The sequence below is a fragment of the Littorina saxatilis genome, linkage group LG5 (genome assembly GCF_037325665.1).
Source record: "Littorina saxatilis isolate snail1 linkage group LG5, US_GU_Lsax_2.0, whole genome shotgun sequence".
Taxonomy (NCBI): Eukaryota; Metazoa; Mollusca; class Gastropoda; order Littorinimorpha; family Littorinidae; genus Littorina; species Littorina saxatilis.
This window is the reverse complement of record NC_090249.1, coordinates 25,778,248-25,793,549: the sequence shown is the minus strand read 5'-3', so window position 1 is coordinate 25,793,549 and position 15,302 is coordinate 25,778,248. Positions and strand designations below refer to the sequence as shown.

At 40.7% G+C, this 15,302-nt stretch overlaps 2 protein-coding genes across 2 annotated transcripts in view; both read right to left on the bottom strand.

Moving 5' to 3' along the window:
- Positions 1-346, bottom strand: part of LOC138966678 (poly [ADP-ribose] polymerase tankyrase-like) — a 63,717-nt gene extending 63,371 nt beyond the window's left edge. The window contains exon 1 of the mRNA XM_070338981.1: positions 220-346. The gene's annotated coding sequence lies outside the window, so the exon portion shown is untranslated. The remainder of the gene's footprint in view (positions 1-219) is intronic.
- A 4,757-nt stretch (positions 347-5,103) lies between these two features.
- LOC138966677 (NAD-dependent protein deacetylase Sir2B-like) lies at positions 5,104-14,612 on the bottom strand. Its single transcript, XM_070338980.1, has 6 exons — positions 13,374-14,612; positions 12,390-12,751; positions 11,849-11,942; positions 11,039-11,451; positions 10,327-10,520; positions 5,104-6,751 (listed from the first exon to the last, which is right to left on the bottom strand). Exons 1-6 carry the CDS (start codon positions 13,771-13,773, stop codon positions 6,478-6,480), a joined length of 1,737 nt encoding a protein of 578 aa, XP_070195081.1. The 5' UTR covers positions 13,774-14,612; the 3' UTR covers positions 5,104-6,477.
- Positions 14,613-15,302: the final 690 nt, after the last annotated feature.

Here is a 15,302-nt window from a genome sequence, read left to right as displayed (position 1 = left end):
TTATGCCGGTTGGCATGTAGGGCAGCAACAAAGGACCTCCACCAAACACTGTACATTAGGTCACCTGTCTGTTCTGGGCGAGTATGCTGGTGCAAGACCTACTTTACAGTCATTGTTCTTGTGTCACTGTCGCCATCTTGCGTGTATCGGTAATCGACATAATCTCAAGGCTACAAATAGCAGCACATTATCCACGACGGGTTCCTAACAAGTGCTTACCACAATCTTTTTGCTTGGAAACAACATCGCTCCAAGACAATAAGTACTGTCGTCTGCATCAAACGCACCGGTGTAACGATTCGGCATTGCAAACTGAGAGCAAAACTACCAGAGACGCCCCTATATACCATGTTGTGTTGAAACTGATTGGAAGATATTTATAAATTTAGCGTGTTCCAATAAGCTTTCTTTGAGCAAAAGAGTTTCCGCGAAGCATAAAGTGCAACTAGCTCCACGAAGCATATGCACTTATTTTGATTGGTTCGTTGCGGTGCTCGTGTACTAGTATATATCTCATGACCGCCGGTGTAACACGAAATTTTTACTCCACGAAAAATTTACTCCGGAGTCAAAATTTCGTACAAAATTCTTGCTCCGAGTACACCTTTCGTACGAGAAAAAAACTCCCCAAGGCAGGAAAAAATTGTACTCGGATACTTGTTTAAAAACGTCATCCCAGTTTAAAAACTCAGCTGCTTACCATAGTAGAAGCCATTGCAATGACATGTAGTGATATGACTGCCGCTGTTTCAAAGCTCCTACCTCAAAGACTGATCAATACAGGAACTCGTTCTTTATAAAGACAGTGATCGAGTGGAACAACTTGAGCGAAGCCACCGTCACCTTGACCACGCCCAGCGCCTTCTCATCGGCGTTAGGGGGGCAGAAACCAGTGTGAGAGCCTCAGTAGTTTTTATCCAGTTTTTAACATTGTAACATAGCATTTTTTAACTGTGCTTGAAAAGCCTACATACTAAAACCGCAAGTATAGCAGCAAGAAGACCAGCTGGAGTTGTACACTATATCCACCTTGTGTACAGTGAACTTTTAAGACTCTTTTAGATGCGCACACCCAAAAAAACGTCACGTTGATAGTCGTCGTCGGCTTCTGTGGCGCACCCGCCAACCACCAACCCAGGCGGGTTATCCAGATCCAGATCCAGACTGCCAAGTATTCAAGGCCGGAACTTAGGCACGTTTTACATCGGCGCAGCGATATATGGTGAACTCAGTTGAAAGAGTGAGAGAGAGAGAATGGAGCTCTGTTTTTCGTTTTATTGAGTTTTATTTCTCAAATAGATCAGATAGATGTAGCTGTTGTAAACTTTGCGATTGTGAAGAAAATGTAACAGCAGAATACATCGCGCGTCGTGAATCGCAGCGCTCCTCGTAGCGCCGCGCGTTGTAAATCGCAACGCTGCACAACGCGCCGCGCGCTGTGAATCCACTTCGGAAATTTTTACTCCCCATTTTTTTTACTTCCAGTAAAAATCTCGTATGCGAAAATGGGATGCGGGCGAAGGTGATTTGCGTGTTTCAGCTTAGTTTTGCATGAGGCTAAGACTGTGATTTATTTGTTTATTTTATGAGGGTACGTATAAACGTGTACTATATTGTCTAAAATGTTGTTTTCGTTACGATGATATTGTTACTGTGTTGACCTCCTTTTCTTAACCATAATTGACCTGTCACACATCTACAACTCCGAGCCAGTACATATTAATTGTTGGTATTAAAGATGTGTGCTTGACAACACTGACGTTCCTAGGAACTTTAAGCAAAAGTGTCATAAACATTGAATTAAAGCTTAAAAATATCTTGGCTATCGATCACAACAATGGCAGCAGGGTTAACAGTCATCTTTTGTGCCTTTTTTACATGTTCACACTTAATGTGATTTTTCGCAGTATGTTTATCGTGGTGGCACTTTTATTCATTTCATATCATAATATATCACTTTTGTGCCAGCTCACTAATGTATGAATACTGGCGCTCAGTTTCTGTGATGTTGGGTGCATTTTATGTTTAATCTTTTCCCTTTCATGTTTGAATCTTTGAATAAAACGTAATGGAAACAGCTGAAAGTACACAATGAAAGCAGAAAGAGAGATGGCAACATTTTTACACTGTATATCTTCTTCAGGGAAGAAAGCTTTGTCAAAACAAAGTGATTGAAAAATGAGAAGTCACACACACAAACACACACACACACTCACCACGCCGTAGGAACGGCTGCACTAGGCAAAAGCCAGTTCCCCGGCTGCAAACCGGTGCGAGCCCAAAAACAAGGTGAGTTTCCCCCCGAAATCACATCTAGTGTCGTTCACAGTCCTTATTTTCTCAAAATAATTGTTTGAGGCAAAGTGTAAGTATTCATTTTAATTTACCTCTACCCATTTCTTTAGTTTGGGAGTCCTCCACGCGTTTTGGGTTAGGTTTCTTTCAAATTTGTTGCGCACTTAGTGCAAATTGTCAGTTTGAGACGTAATTGGGAACAAAATCAACAACAAAAAGTACTTTCATGAACAGCAGTTCAATCATCCATTATTCATTCATATTTACACTGAGTTTTAGCTTTGGAAGTTAATTGGTTTGAACGCAAGTACCGTAAAGTACCTTGTAAGCGCCCACCCCCCTGTGCACCAATTCCGACCCAAAGTAGGGGGTGGGCGCTTACTAGGTACTACACCTATGCACGAGCAGTTTCCAGAAAGAAATGTTATCTTTGATCACTTCGTAATCATATCTTCTTTCTTTTTACATTTAGTCAAGTTATGGCTAAATGTTTTAACATCGAGGGGGGAATCGAGACGAGGGTCGTGGTGTATGTGTGTGTGTATGTGTGCGTGTAGAGCGATTCAGACCAAACTACTGAACCGATCTTTATGAAATTTGACATGAAAGTTCCTGGGTATGATATCCCCATACGTTGTTGAGTCACTTGAGAAAAAGTGACTCTATGTAATCGGTCAGTGTTAGTCTGTCCGGCCGGCCGTCCGGCCGGCCGTCCGGCCGGCCGGCCGTAGACACCACCTTAACGTTGGACTTTTCTCGGAAACTATCAAAGCGATCGGGCTCATATTTTGTTTAGTCGTGACCTCCAATGACCTCTACACTTTAACGATGGTTTCGTTGACCTTTGACCTTTTTCAAGGTCACAGGTCAGCGTCAAAGGAAAAATTAGACATTTTATATCTTTGACAAAGTTCATCGGATGTGATTGAAACTTTGTAGGATTATTCTTTACATCAAAGTATTTACATCTGTAGCCTTTTACGAACGTTATCAGAAAAACAAGGGAGATAACTAGCCTTTTCTGTTCGGCAACACACAACTTAACGTTGGGCTTTTCTCGGAAACTATAAAAGTGACCGGGCTCAAATTTTATGTGAACGTGACTCATTGTGTTGTGAATAGCAATTTCTTCCTGTCCATCTGATGCCTCATATAATATTCAGAACTGCGAAAGTGACTCGATCGAGCGTTTGCTCTTCTTGTTTTCATTTTTTTGATAAATGTCTTTGATGACGTCATATCCGGCTTTTCGTGAAAGTTGAGGCGGCACTGTCACGCCCTCATTTTTCAACCAAATTGGTTGAAATTTTGGTCAAGTATTGTTCGACGAAGCCCGGACTTCGGTATTGCATTTCAGCGTGGTGGCTTAAAAATTAATTAATGACTTTGGTCATTAAAAATCTGAAAATTGTAAAAAAAAATTTCTTTTATAAAACGATCCAAATTTACGTTCATCTCATTCTCCATCATTTGCTGATTCCAAAAACATATATATATGTTATATTTGGATTAAAAACAAGCTCTGAAAATTAAATATATAAAAATTATTTTCAAAATTAAATTGTCGAAATCAATTTAAAAACACTTTCATCTTATTCCTTGTTGGTTCCTGATTCCAAAAACATATAGATATGATATGTTTGGATTAAAAACACGCTCAGAAAGTTAAAACGAAGAGAGGTACAGAAAAGCGTGCTATCCTTCTTAGCGCAACTACTACCCCGCTCTTCTTGTCAATTTCACTGCCTTTGCCATGAGCGGTGGACTGACGCTAATGCTACGAGTATACGGTCTTGCTGCGTTGCGTTGCGTTCAGTTTCATTCTGTGAGTTCGACAGCTACTTGACTAAATGTTGTATTTTCGCCTTACGCGACTTGTTTCATCTTCCATTGTGTTTCTTGTTCGTATTGTCATTAGAAGAGCTTGGGGAGACAAATGTCGGCCGCACTGTGTCTCTGTTTCCCTTGAACAAGGGGTACGTCTTCTGGATATGGGCAGCAGTCTATTTTACTTGGCCAAAGACTGTTTTTTGCAGAAAGAAAGAAAGAGAGAGAGAGAGAGAGAGAGCGAGAGCGAGAGGAGGGGGAGTATTGTGTGTGTGTGTGTGTGTGTGTGTGTGTGTGTGTGTGTGAGTGTGTGTCATCTACCTCTTCTGATCTGACGTCTCGACCGCCATCTAACTTTTGCTTCTTCTTTTCCTTTCCGGCCTGGTGACGTAACAGGGTATCGCGATTCTCTCGCCATTCTCGTATTCTTTTTCTATCTACCCCAAACTTACTTGCTGTTTGCGACACATTTCCATTGGCGTTATTATCTAAATAGTCAAGAGCTGACAGCTTAAATGCAACGGTGTACGATTTGATCCGCGGCATCTTGTAATCATTGACTTGCAGGCGTTTAGATCCAAGGCGTGCAGACACACGTGATAGGGTTTGCAAGAAAGGGAAATCATTCACAAAAGTAGCAGATCAAGTGCGGAATTTTATTTCCCCTGAGTTTCAATGGTGTAAAGTGGGGGGTGGGCGCTTACAAGGTACTATACCCTATGCACGGTTTTGGACTAAAAGTGGGGGGTGGGCGCTTACTCGATACTGGGCGCTTACAAGGTACTTTACGGTAATAAAATAGTATACAATCAGAAATTCACGGCTGCCATTCAGTTTCCCCCATGGCTGCGATCCAGTGTTCTCCTTGGCTGCGATCCAGTGTTTACCAAAAAAATACCCTTTCAAGTAGATTGACTCAGTTTAGATGGCTTTAGGTGGGGTTTGACCTCTTGCACATACACTGACACACACACGACAGTGTTCAATGAATCATTTAATTACTGCAAAAGTGAAACACAGATTATTGCATACACATATGCACACACACACAAACAATACTCTGACAGTATTCAATTAATCATTTATAACTACTGCAAAAGTATAACATACATTATTGCACATTATGAACTAAAAGAGGTACAAAAAGTATACATTGTTTGCACATATCAAAGATACTTATTACATAAAGGTCTATGAACCAGACTACCAGTATAATAAAACATAAAACACCAACAGTCACGTACATGGAAACAATCTTTAAAAAAAAAAAGATATTTCAATGACAATGTCAAAAATTCAACAGTTTAAAATTTTAAAAAAAACACGTAAAAAAAAAAACAGCCGCAAAATGTGATGTGGGAAATGTTATGTTTATTTACCAGTAGAGTAGTCAAAACATTTGAAGAAACAAGGTTTTTACATTATCCTTCTCTAGTTTATTCCCTGAGTGTCATACATTGGTTAAAAATCCTGCCCAAAACAGTCTCTATACAGCTGAAATGACTATACTTCCTTTTCTTGTACATGTAGAAAAAGAACCTGTACACTCTTCAATACAAAAGGCTTTACAACAAACAGATAATAAAAATAATAATTATACAAATTATAATACTGCTGATACTAATAATAAGGGTATTTATATGAAGCAAATACTAACATAGTTCTAAGCACCTAACATTCTTGCACATACAATTTTTGTTAAATCTACAAAGAAAAAGTAGACAATCATGAACATGATACACATTCAAATAGATCAACACTATTAATTACAAAAACATAAATTGTTAAACATACGGTACACAATAGCATAAACGCACACACACACATGTATGGTATTGAATGAGTGCTTAATATCACAACAGAACTGAAGGCACAGACAGACATGTTGGAACAATAGATAGGAAAGACCTTCATCAAAATTGTTTGTTTGTTTGTTTGCTTACGCCCAGCCGACCACGAAGGGCCATATCAGGGCGGTGCTGCTTTGACATATAACGTGCGCCACACACAAGACAGAAGTCGCAGCACAGGCTTCATGTCTCACCCAGTCACATTATTCTGACACCGGACCAACCAGTCCTAGCACTAACTCCATAATGCCAGACGCCAGGCGGAGCAGCCACTAGATTGCCAATTTTAAAGTCTTAGGTATGACCCGGCCGGGGTTCGAACCCACGACCTCCCGATCACGGGGCGGACGCCTTACCACTAGGCCAACCGTGCCGGTCTTCAACAAAATAAAATATCAATGTCAGAATATCCGTGCAGTATCACTGCCAGCCTTTGCACCACTGACAGGTTTTGTTAATTCTAAATAAAACAGCTCTGAACATGCAAACAGGGGACTGGTATTTTTCACTTTTTGCGGACATTCTTTCCCTGAGGCTTTCTGCCCCTCTTTTCCTGTCCAGCCGATTTCCCGGCAGTATCAATACTACCTGATCCACGGCGTTTCTTGGGAGGGATGATTTCTCTTCGAGTATTGTATTCCTTCATTCGTTCTTCTCTCTTTTCTTCCCAAGCCTTCCTGTCTTCCACGTCAATGAGATGCCTCAGCACCTCTCGCATGAAGACATCACAATCACCGAACACCCTTACGCTTGCCATTCTGTCTTTTTCTGTCTTTTGTCTGCAATGAGATTTCGAAATGACATTTCACTTGAAGCTACTTCCAGTGTAGACCACAGACCATCTTGTAAATCACTTCAGATCCATCGGAGCTTTCACATGGAATAAGAGCATCCCTCCACTTGGACATATCCCAAAAATCAAACAGCCTGGCTGCTTTCTACGCAGTCTGAATGTTATGCCTAATTAACTGATGACAAACTGCAAAATTATTTCCACCAAAAATTACCACTCAGTACCGGAAGCAGCAAGGTTGTTTGATTTTTTGTATATATCCAAGTGGAAGGATGCTCTCATCCCATGTAAATGCTTAGACAGACAAGTGGTGGTGAGCATGATCATTTACATGGGAAGCAAAGTATCTTTACAGTCATTCACACAATCCATTGCTGCATCAATAAAGTCAGACATCCAATCATTCGTTGTCACAAAATCTGGTACTCTGGAAATGGAATGCAGGATTCACATAACCAGCAGTCTCAAAAGTGACTGTACCGTTCCACCCAAACTCTTTCCAAATATAAATCTAATAACACAATTTATTTTATTGTTTATTTCTAACACATTTTGAGGACTACAATCATATACGCTTCCCTAAACAAGGTGCAACTGCAAATTTTTACACACAAACACAAATAATCCACAGAGTGGGCACTTCCGGTGTATTCAGCGCAAGCAAAAGAAGTACAAAGTAAAAATATCTTTAATTGTTCTCGGAAATGTGTGGCAAGATCAAAACCTCTCCAGGGCTCTGTCCCTGCTCTTATCATTCCCAATGTACACTACCCGCTCTGGCCTTGTGACCCTGAGTCAATGACCAATATTTTCAGCTTCGACCAGGTGTCTCCCCCTTGTTTACAGACACTGGACATGTTATCCCGGGTTAATGAACAATATTTCCAATCTCAGCTGAGACTCTTTTGATGTCTTCATGAGAGGGATGGGTAGGGAGGCTTTGCCAAGGTCATAGTAGCAGAAACATGTATTTTTTACAAGTAAAATGACTATTTCTAAGAATACTCACCTCAATTTAACTAATAGGAGTTGCCTTACTTACGAGTGCTAGACTGAGAAGCGTCCTATGTTACAAGTACTAGACTGTAAACAAGGTCGCTAACTCTAGATTTTCGTCAGTATACCATTTAGGCACGGACCTACATTCTAAAATGTAGGTCCGTGATTTAGGGGAGTAGTCTCCCCTTGTCAGTAGTACCTCTCTGCGCATGTGCCAATGCCCATAATCCCCAGTTTCAATTCGAAGCTATTAAGTCAATAGCGGAGTTGGTGGGAGGGTCTCTGGTTAAATTGAGGTGAGTATTCTTAGAAATAGTCATTTTACTTGTAAAAAATACATATTTCTTTCGAATACATCACCTCAATTTAACTAATAGGAGAATAGATAAAGGCTGGAGGGTTGACTTTTGATCGGAAAACCTGCTTCTTACTTTGAAATTCCACACTTATAGCGTGAGGGGGTCCCCAGTGACCATGGGTATCTCTGAGCCCTTATTGGCTGAAAGACCGCTCGTCTTACTCAAGAGGGTGCCATGCCTGGCATGCAACTCACTGAGAGGTCCCATTTGTGATTTCAACAGGACCGTCTTCTGGCTTGATCAGCCAGGTCCTTGATCTAGGTTTTCTGTAAACATGGTTGTAGGTGGCAACTGCTGGGTTGTCTGCCCAGTATAGGTTTTGTGGGTTCTGGGACACTCCAGATTTCTGTAGAGCTCACAAGTTCTTGGATGACTATGCAGTGATGTTCTCAGGCCTATGGATTATAGGATTATATCCCAATAAAGATGTCCCATCCTGTGTTTGCATACACTTTAATTCTTCCTTGTCAATTTTTAAAACAATTTTGAAAATATTTTTATAATGTGTAATCAAGTTAAAGTTGGTAAGAAAGTATTCTTTATCCAATTTGAAGAAGTACCACCACGTGGTCTCTGCTGAGTCCACCATGATCATGTGATAAAATACCAAAACCATAGTCTGCCAACCGCAGAAAAACATCGTTTCCCAGAAACATAGGAGAGAGAATTACTTGCCTTTCTCTGAGAGTAAAGGAAGTTCCCTCCGAAATACTCCCGGAGGTGCATATCTCAATCTCAGTGTTTGGTTTTCTTTCGAAGCGGGCGAGGTTTGTTGTTGTTATTCTTAAATACAACCTCTTTCAGTTCTATCAGCATTCAAGCGTACTACGTTCCTTAGCTACACTGCCCGCAAAAATCATCACCGTTTGTAATGACCGAAGTATTCATACGCCGTATGTAACCTTCGCGGGCGCTCGGTACTTTGTACGCGGTATCCCATAAGCCTAAAAATTCGGATCGGAAATGCTCGCGCTTCCGGTTGGGATAACGCACATGGCAAACCTCGCTGTAGTCAATATAAATGCTGTTAAAATGCAAAAAACGTCCGGGTAATTGCGAAGTTGAAGGTCTTGTTCGTATTCCTACATTGATGTGTAGGGTGACCTGCCGTTGCTTTCTATTGAAAGCGGCAAGGTGAGTTATCGTTCGCGGAGTTCTATTGCGCCAGTGCCGGAACCGGCCAACCGCTGTAAATACCTGTTCGACATTCGTAACGACTGAGTGAAGAATAATTGTCGCTCAATTGCATGTTCACTAGTTTTAAAAGACTAGTAACGGAGCCTGTTAGGCTCTGTGTCTCAACAAGGTATCATAGAAGTACCTTCTACTTATGACTAACTCAGTAACTTTGTTACATTCGTTTCACTTTCATTTTCACGGTTCGTTACGTTGTTCAATGTGATGAATGTATACAGGCGTAGTAATCACCCTTAAAAAAGGAAAGCCCAAACCGTGATTGAAGGTGAATGTTGAATTTCCTGTGAAGGAAGTCTTCTTAGACGGGAAAGGTCTAAATACACGTCTAGCTCCGTTTAGCAAGAAATTGAAACTGGGGATTATGGGCATTAGCACATGCGCAGAGAGATACTACCGACAAGGGGAGACTACTCCCCTAAATGGTATACTGACGGAAATCTAGAGTTAGCGACCTTGTTTACAGTCTAGTACTTGTAACATAGGACGCTTCTCAGTCTAGCACTCGTAAGTAAGGTAACTCCTATTAGTTAAATTGAGGTGATGTATTCGAAAGAAATATGCATATTGCTGGGGAAGGGATGTTATGTTTCTATAAGTATAGCAATGCGGGTTAATCACTACATGCATGTGTACTTTTTTTTAATTGAACACATGGCGCAACAGATTAATAGGGCCCAGGGATCAAGGTTGGGGAAAAAGTTGCTTCTTATAGTCCCCAAAACATGGTAAGCCTTTTAGGCCAAACAAAAATATATGTTGGTTTAGGTTAACCCGACCGACCCTAAAACTTTTTTTTCATTTCTCAAAACAAATCCCCAAAAAACAACCTCTGGCACATTTTGCGAACCATACCAAGACTAAAAATAAAAAATTAAAATGAAAAAAAAGCCGACCTACCAAACCTTTTTTTTTTTTAATGTTACCCTAAACCAACATATATTTTTGTTTGGCCTTATGAAACAATGTTCTTAGCAGGGTATAAGTTTATCCCCTCACTGAATCTGACCTGTTACAAATGATGAGTGGTTTTTGCCCTTTGGCCTCTTCCACAATGTTGCAAGCTGGAGTCACTGTCAAGGTCGTCCCCAGGCACAGGATCAAGTCACTAAGAGAGGCTTCTTTGAAGGCTAGGTCTAGGATAGGCTCTTCAAGGTTGTCACAGAAGTTGATGATTGTATCCTCCAAGAAACCACGGCAACCCTGCAGCATTGCAACATAATCGTCCATTTTCAGAAATAAGTTATGCTGAGTCATTTCATGCTTGCTGAATTCCAAAAGGCTTACTCGGAAATATTCTGGAGTTAATAAATATGAAAGAGAGAGAATATTCCCATGAACGATGTGATATCTGGACTAAAGAAATTTGCAACAGATGAACACAGAACGCTCTTAGTATATTATTGAAAAGCAGTAAAAGCTGCAGTTTAGGTCACAAGCGAACCTGTGATTTCCCAGGCATGTGCCTTCAATCACTGAATCTCTCTCTCTCTCTCTCTCTCTCTCTCTCTCTCTCTCTCTCTCTCTCTCTCTCTCTCTCTCTCACACACACATCCCACACCCTAACAGTAACACTAATGATAACACTAAAACTTAAATAACACCAACACCAATATCAATGCTCTAGTATGTGCACAAGAATCATATAAAAGAAATGTAACATTTCAATACTGTACACACACACACACACATCATCAACTTCAAATATGTAAAACTCCTACCTTTTCTTCACATTTGCGGCCAGTGCGGTGGGACAGACCACACAACTTGCATTGGACGGCAAACCTAGGTTTGGTCAAGTCTGTCTTGCCACAGTCCTCCAAATCTTCATAATACTGGCTAGCTTCATCATTCAACACATACAAGTTGCGTGAGAAACGGGTATTGCAGACAGAACACTTTTCCACAAAGACGTTGCCATGAAGCTCACTGATGCGCTCAGAGGGCAGGCCAGAGAGAAGATGAAGGCCATCACAGTTTTGACTTATGACAAAGCGCAGTAGATGTCGCTGTGTTAGTAAGGTGAGTGCTTCGTGTGTGTACGTAGGACGGATATTTTCATAGGCCACTGTTTCCTCTGTCTCTTCCATCTCTGCTGAGGCAGTCGGTTCCTCTGGCACTGGTTCTATTTTGGCTGGGGGCAACAACAAAACCAAAAAAATCAGTAACAGTATTTCAAGGTTACTGAGCATTTTTTTCTCTCTCTTAAACTATAGTGAAGTCCCCAGTCTGCAAGACTCCCCCTCCCCCACACCTTAAAATAAGAAAAACAAATAATAATAACAAAGAAAAAAAGAAAGAAAAAAAATAAAAAGAATTGGAACTTATTAACACTTGTTGCGTTAGGGCCTTATACTAGCGTGTCTAATCTTTTCTTTAACTTTGAAAGAAAACAAATCTCAGCTTAGTCAGAAAATGCCAACGCATCAAAAATAAGATCATGAAACATTCATTCCACCAATGACTCAGACTGAAGATAACAATTTACTGTTATATTCAATGCTGCAGTACATTTGAACACTGAAACTCACGTTTTACATCCATCACCTTGAGTCTTTTCACTGGTCGAGCCATGTTCTGAGTCTGAGTGTCAGCACTGGTGTCTGTGGCAGATGCTTCTTCCATCTGTTTTAATGGAATAGTGTTCAGTGTTTTGGCTCACGAAAGTGTATCACAACACTGATACATTCTCTCTGATGTGACTTAGAGACAGTTATGCCAAAAGTAGGGAGAATGTTATCCATGTCAATACCATTATGAAATGCAATTCAATTGTAAGACAAACAAAGTATGCTGCTGCAAAATTAAAATTGTAAAAAAGATAACCTTGGAGAAAAAAAACCTTCATATATAATCATAAGCAAGGGAGCAGAAAAAAATACACATGTATAACAGTGAGTCAATCTGCCTTATGTTTTCCAAATCATATGACATGATTATGAAAGAGTACAGCTGCAAAATATGAACTATGCGTATCACTATCAGCAACATGCATGCAGAAAACTACCTTGGACTCCTAACCCACCTCCATCTGAAAAGCCCATATATGCTTAAAGCAAGATCTATACTCACATCTTGAGAAGATTTGAGCTTTGTAAAATCAGACTTTGATCTTTTGAGAACAACCTTGACCGGTGGTTCTGATCCAGGCAGCAAGGAGTGAATTCCAGAAGAAAGCTGATCCGTAGTAGTCTCAAGTTTAACTTCAGGGGCATTTCTTGGAAGGCGGGTGGTCCTCTCTGACGTTGTTTGAGGCTTGGCTTTCTTATGAGACAAGTCCATTAAACAGGTATCAGAAGAACTGGCAGCAGCATCTACATCCTGCTGAAATGCTTCATTAATGACTTCACCCACTGCAGATGAATCTTCTTCTGTCCACTTGCCGCTCTTGCCCCGGAAATCCCCCATGCCAGCAGATGTTGAAATGCCTGCCCCTGATATAAGACACAACAAATATTCAGAGCTTTAGTAAATGTCTTTGTCATCACAGCTGATGCAGAGTTCATTTCTGCCTCAGGGCACTTTGCACAATTAATTAAAGTTAAAGTGAGTGACCAAGTAGGAAAAAGTATCAACAGAAAGTTTTAAGCCACTTGTGGTTAAAGTTAACTTAGCCGTAAATCCCATATGTGCGTCAATGTTTAAATAAAAGCGAGCTAGGAGGGGATCGCACTAAAGTTGCCAGCATATGTCACAAGGTACTTCAAAGGAGTAACGATGATGTGATAAGTGCGAGGGGCAACATATTATCACGTTTTGGTGAAAAGAACTTGAATTGAAAGCTGACTCCATCAGGAAGATGTCACGCTTACTTCATTTCTTTCTTCTTAGGTTGTTCAGTTGACCACATATGGCTGCAAAATTATTTTTTGATAACTAGTGATGTAACAAATAAGAAACGAGTCACCATGCATGCACATATACAGAAAAATAACTTTCTTACTTGAATGTGTGTGAAGTTAACTTACAGAAAGGTACTCAAATATCCTTCAATTTTTTAAATCTGTTTTGAATAAATAAATAAAAATGGCAACGACACTCTGTCTGTGTACTAACCTGTAAACGCAATGCAGTGGCGAGCTTTGAGAATCAAGGTAGCCGCTTTCTTGGCCGCCTTCTTCATGTCTTCTTCTGAATCAAAAGTTTCCGCTGTGTTGGCTGCTTCCACAACCATCAGCTTTTCTGCTTGCTTCATCACAGGCGCCGGACTTGGTGCATCAGCCGCAGAGGGTTTTCTTTTGCTGGAGGTGGAAGTTTGTCTCGATCTGGCCATTTTTAGCACAGACTTCCAGCAACACACGTGAAAGGCTGCTTCGCCGTTTGACTTCCAGTTTACATGCATGACATTATCAGTTGGCGAGAACCGTGCTGGTAACACAGCTTTGACTTCGATCCGTGCGTCTGAAGCATTGAGAGGCGGAAGCTTGCAGGTTTTGCAAGCACACACAAGACTCATATTGACGATCTTTGCAAAGTTTACGCGAAATCAGGGCACAAAACGTTGGGACTGTGATTAACAATACAAGTAATTCAAGGTTTACAAATAATATTCAAGTGAGTGCTTGCGAGACCTCTTCGATCTTGACCACAGAAAGTTTTAAGATGTCCAGAAATAACTCCTAATAGTTTCACATTCATTGCGCAATTACTTTGTCCGCCATGATGTAAACAAATGCGTAGATTTTATAAGCCCATATATCCTCTCAACCAATCAAATGCAATATTCGTCTCGGTACCTCAGACACAGCATTAACAGGGAAGATAACTCAAATGAACTATGTTGGGCGCAAAGTAAGAATCCGGAGCAGAGTTGGAATAATCGGGATTTCCCGAAACCTCATTCCAACAAAGCGCCGCATTTCCAGAAACGAGCTGCCTCGTTCTAGAAATGGCAACCTTTCGACTGGCACAAAAAAGTATACCCTTTTCACAGGTCATGAATAAGGTATATGAAAAAGCAAGGTCTTATACAGGGGAAGTCTTGAATTGGGGGTGTGGGGGTACACTGTGTAACAATTCTCTCAGTGACACTCACTCGATCTATTTTGAACACAATGGGTTTTTTTCTCAGAGTAGAGTGTTCGTTTGTTACAACAGGCTGAAATCATCTTTAATTTGAATCAACATTTTGCAACAATCAATCACATCAATATAGCGCACAGACTTGCACATTACGTTTCAAGAGCCTAGATTACCATGCAGTGACAAGAGCCTACTCAGTAAAGGAACGTAATGCTGTCTCTGCAGCCCAGAGAGACTGTGTGAGTTTAATATATAATCAGTTAAGACTGAGTCAAAAATTATTATAATCGATAGTTACCAGTGGAAAGTTATATCGGAACACTCTTGTTGTGTTTTTGTTGTTGTAAAATGTAAGATCTGAAACGTTAAAAATCACGTACAATCAGTTGGTGCGTTTTGGTCGAGTGGGATGGGTCGTTGAAGTGTGTTGTTACAGCCCGCCGAAGTTATCAAAAGTGTTTTGCTTTTTGTAATTCGGTTGGTTTGATGCGTTATACAATGCATCTGCTTCCTTTCAAGACTAAGCATTGATCACTTTAAAACACAAGGATCATCATAGGCCATCATGACTTGTATCATTTTACATCGTATTCTAAGAAAGAGCAGAATTCTCACTATGCGCGCGGTACATTTCTAGAATCGCGTAGCGCAAAGTTGGAATTCCTACAATGGCGGCCATTGTTGGAATTCCAACAAAGCGCAGGTCATTTCCGGAAAAGCGCCGATGACGAGATGGGTCGCAACAACTACACTGGAGTTACCGTTCACGCCACAGGCACATGTTGAATGAAACGGATTCAAGCACACGCACACCAAAAACCAAACCCAAACCAGACTAGGTTCATAAAATGTGTCCACAAGGTGTGTGCACAACATTTCGATCTTTTCCATTTGCACTTTTAAATTTATGTGACAATTGAATTAAACAAAAGTTTTTAGTAGCTTGACCATGACTCAAATTAG

Bases quoted from the DNA above. Each gene is read 5' to 3' on its own strand.
- LOC138966677 (XM_070338980.1), bottom strand. From the start codon at position 13,773: ATGAGTCTTGTGTGTGCTTGCAAAACCTGCAAGCTTCCGCCTCTCAAT. The intron at 12,752-13,373 runs GTTAGTACACAG...GTCTTATATCAG, and splicing joins CCACTGCATTGCGTTTACAG to GGGCAGGCATTTCAACATCT. The intron at 6,752-10,326 runs GTCAGATTCAGT...ATCTCATTGCAG, and splicing joins CCACTCATCATTTGTAACAG to ACAAAAGACAGAAAAAGACA.